General features: G+C 50.5%; 1 protein-coding gene across 1 annotated transcript in view; it reads left to right on the top strand.

Moving 5' to 3' along the window:
- OTOS (otospiralin) overlaps positions 1-948 on the top strand; it is a 3,012-nt gene extending 2,064 nt beyond the window's left edge. Inside the window, exon 3 of the mRNA XM_009578112.1 lies at positions 764-948. Coding sequence (XP_009576407.1) covers positions 764-948 — 185 coding nt within the window. The remainder of the gene's footprint in view (positions 1-763) is intronic.
- The last annotated feature ends 424 nt before the right edge of the window (positions 949-1,372 follow it).

The raw sequence follows: 1,372 nt of genomic DNA, 5'->3' as shown, positions 1-1,372 counted from the left end.
GAATTAGAAATCTTGTTTCAATGAGTATCTCACGTTTTCTCAGATATTCCTAAAGCAGGTACAAATGCAGCTGTCTTCCAAGTGGCAATGCCTTTCCTCTCCGTTTCCTTAGCCTGTTTCCTAAGGCCTGCTGAGAAGAGGCACGACTCTGCGGTCCCAGGCAATGCCGAGGCAGCACGGACCCAGTCCCCGGGAGCCCGGGGCAGATGCTGCAGCCCCGGCTGCTGCTGTACTCAGCCGGGCCGCCTTTGTGCTGAGATGGTGGGGGAGCAACCGCCCGGTTCTTTTCCCTGGCAGAGCAGGCAGCTGCAGGGGCACAGAGTAGATGATGGCACCTTATTCTTTATATTTTTATAAAGAGGAAATGGCATGGAGGAGGAAGGGGGAAATACAGCTTTAAATTGCAACTGCTCCTTACTTTTAAATACCCATCTGTCTTCTAGAAATTAAAGCTGCCCAGGGAATTCTTGAATTGTCCCAAATGCCAACAGTGTCCCTTCGTTCCTGCTCTCCGTCTTGTCCCATTCCATCATTCCTGGTGCAGCTGGAGCAGAGGGCACTGGCTCCATCAGGTGAACAGCCATCTTCTGCAGAGTGGGGCACAGAGGGCTCAATGGCTCTGCCTGCCTCTCTCCTGCCAGAGGAGCCCACAAGCCCCCCAAGGGGACATAGGACCCCAAACCATGTTGGCTCCCAGGCCCAAGCTTTCAATAAAAATTCTTCATATTATAGTAATCTGCATTTTTCTTTTGTTTAATTTTAGATCTCTATCAGGGATCTGTAGCCTTGCCGTACTGGCCCTTCTCATCCAACGATTTCTGGTCCTACGTGGAATATTTCCGGACCCTGGGAGACTACAACAGGATCGAAGAAATGGCCAGAGCCTTCTTTGCCCAGTTCCCTTTTGGGAGTCACCTTGGCTATCATGTGCCCAACCACGAGCGCTAATGGCTTCGCTCATTTTTGCTGAAGCTGGTGCCGAGAGGTTTAAGCGAAAACATGTCTTCCCCGCAAATGCACCTGAACTGCCTCTCAGCCGCTTATTAATACTCATAGCAGTCACGCGTAGCATTTTATGCTTTAAATTAGTCTTTTCGGTTTTTACAATTTATGCTGTCGTGCAAAATCAATAAACTCCTTGACTCTGTTGCGAGGTTTTTTAGAGTTTTTTTACACGTAACGCTCGCAGGCTTGACTCCAGAAACCGATCTCTGTGTGTATAGCAGCTAAATACCAGTCCACCCAGTTCAGCGGCTGGAAGGACCACCAGTATAACTCAGAGCCACACCCCTTGCAGGGTAATGGTGCCCTCTTAGCGGCCCCATGGTTAGCTCAACGCCATTTCCCTCGCTTCAGGCCTGGGCCCGGCCCC

This window comes from Fulmarus glacialis, unplaced genomic scaffold (assembly GCF_000690835.1).
Source record: "Fulmarus glacialis isolate BGI_N327 unplaced genomic scaffold, ASM69083v1 scaffold44515, whole genome shotgun sequence".
NCBI lineage: Eukaryota > Metazoa > Chordata > Aves > Procellariiformes > Procellariidae > Fulmarus > Fulmarus glacialis.
The sequence above is the reverse complement of the archived record's forward strand: the minus strand, read 5'-3'. Positions and strand labels throughout refer to the sequence as shown.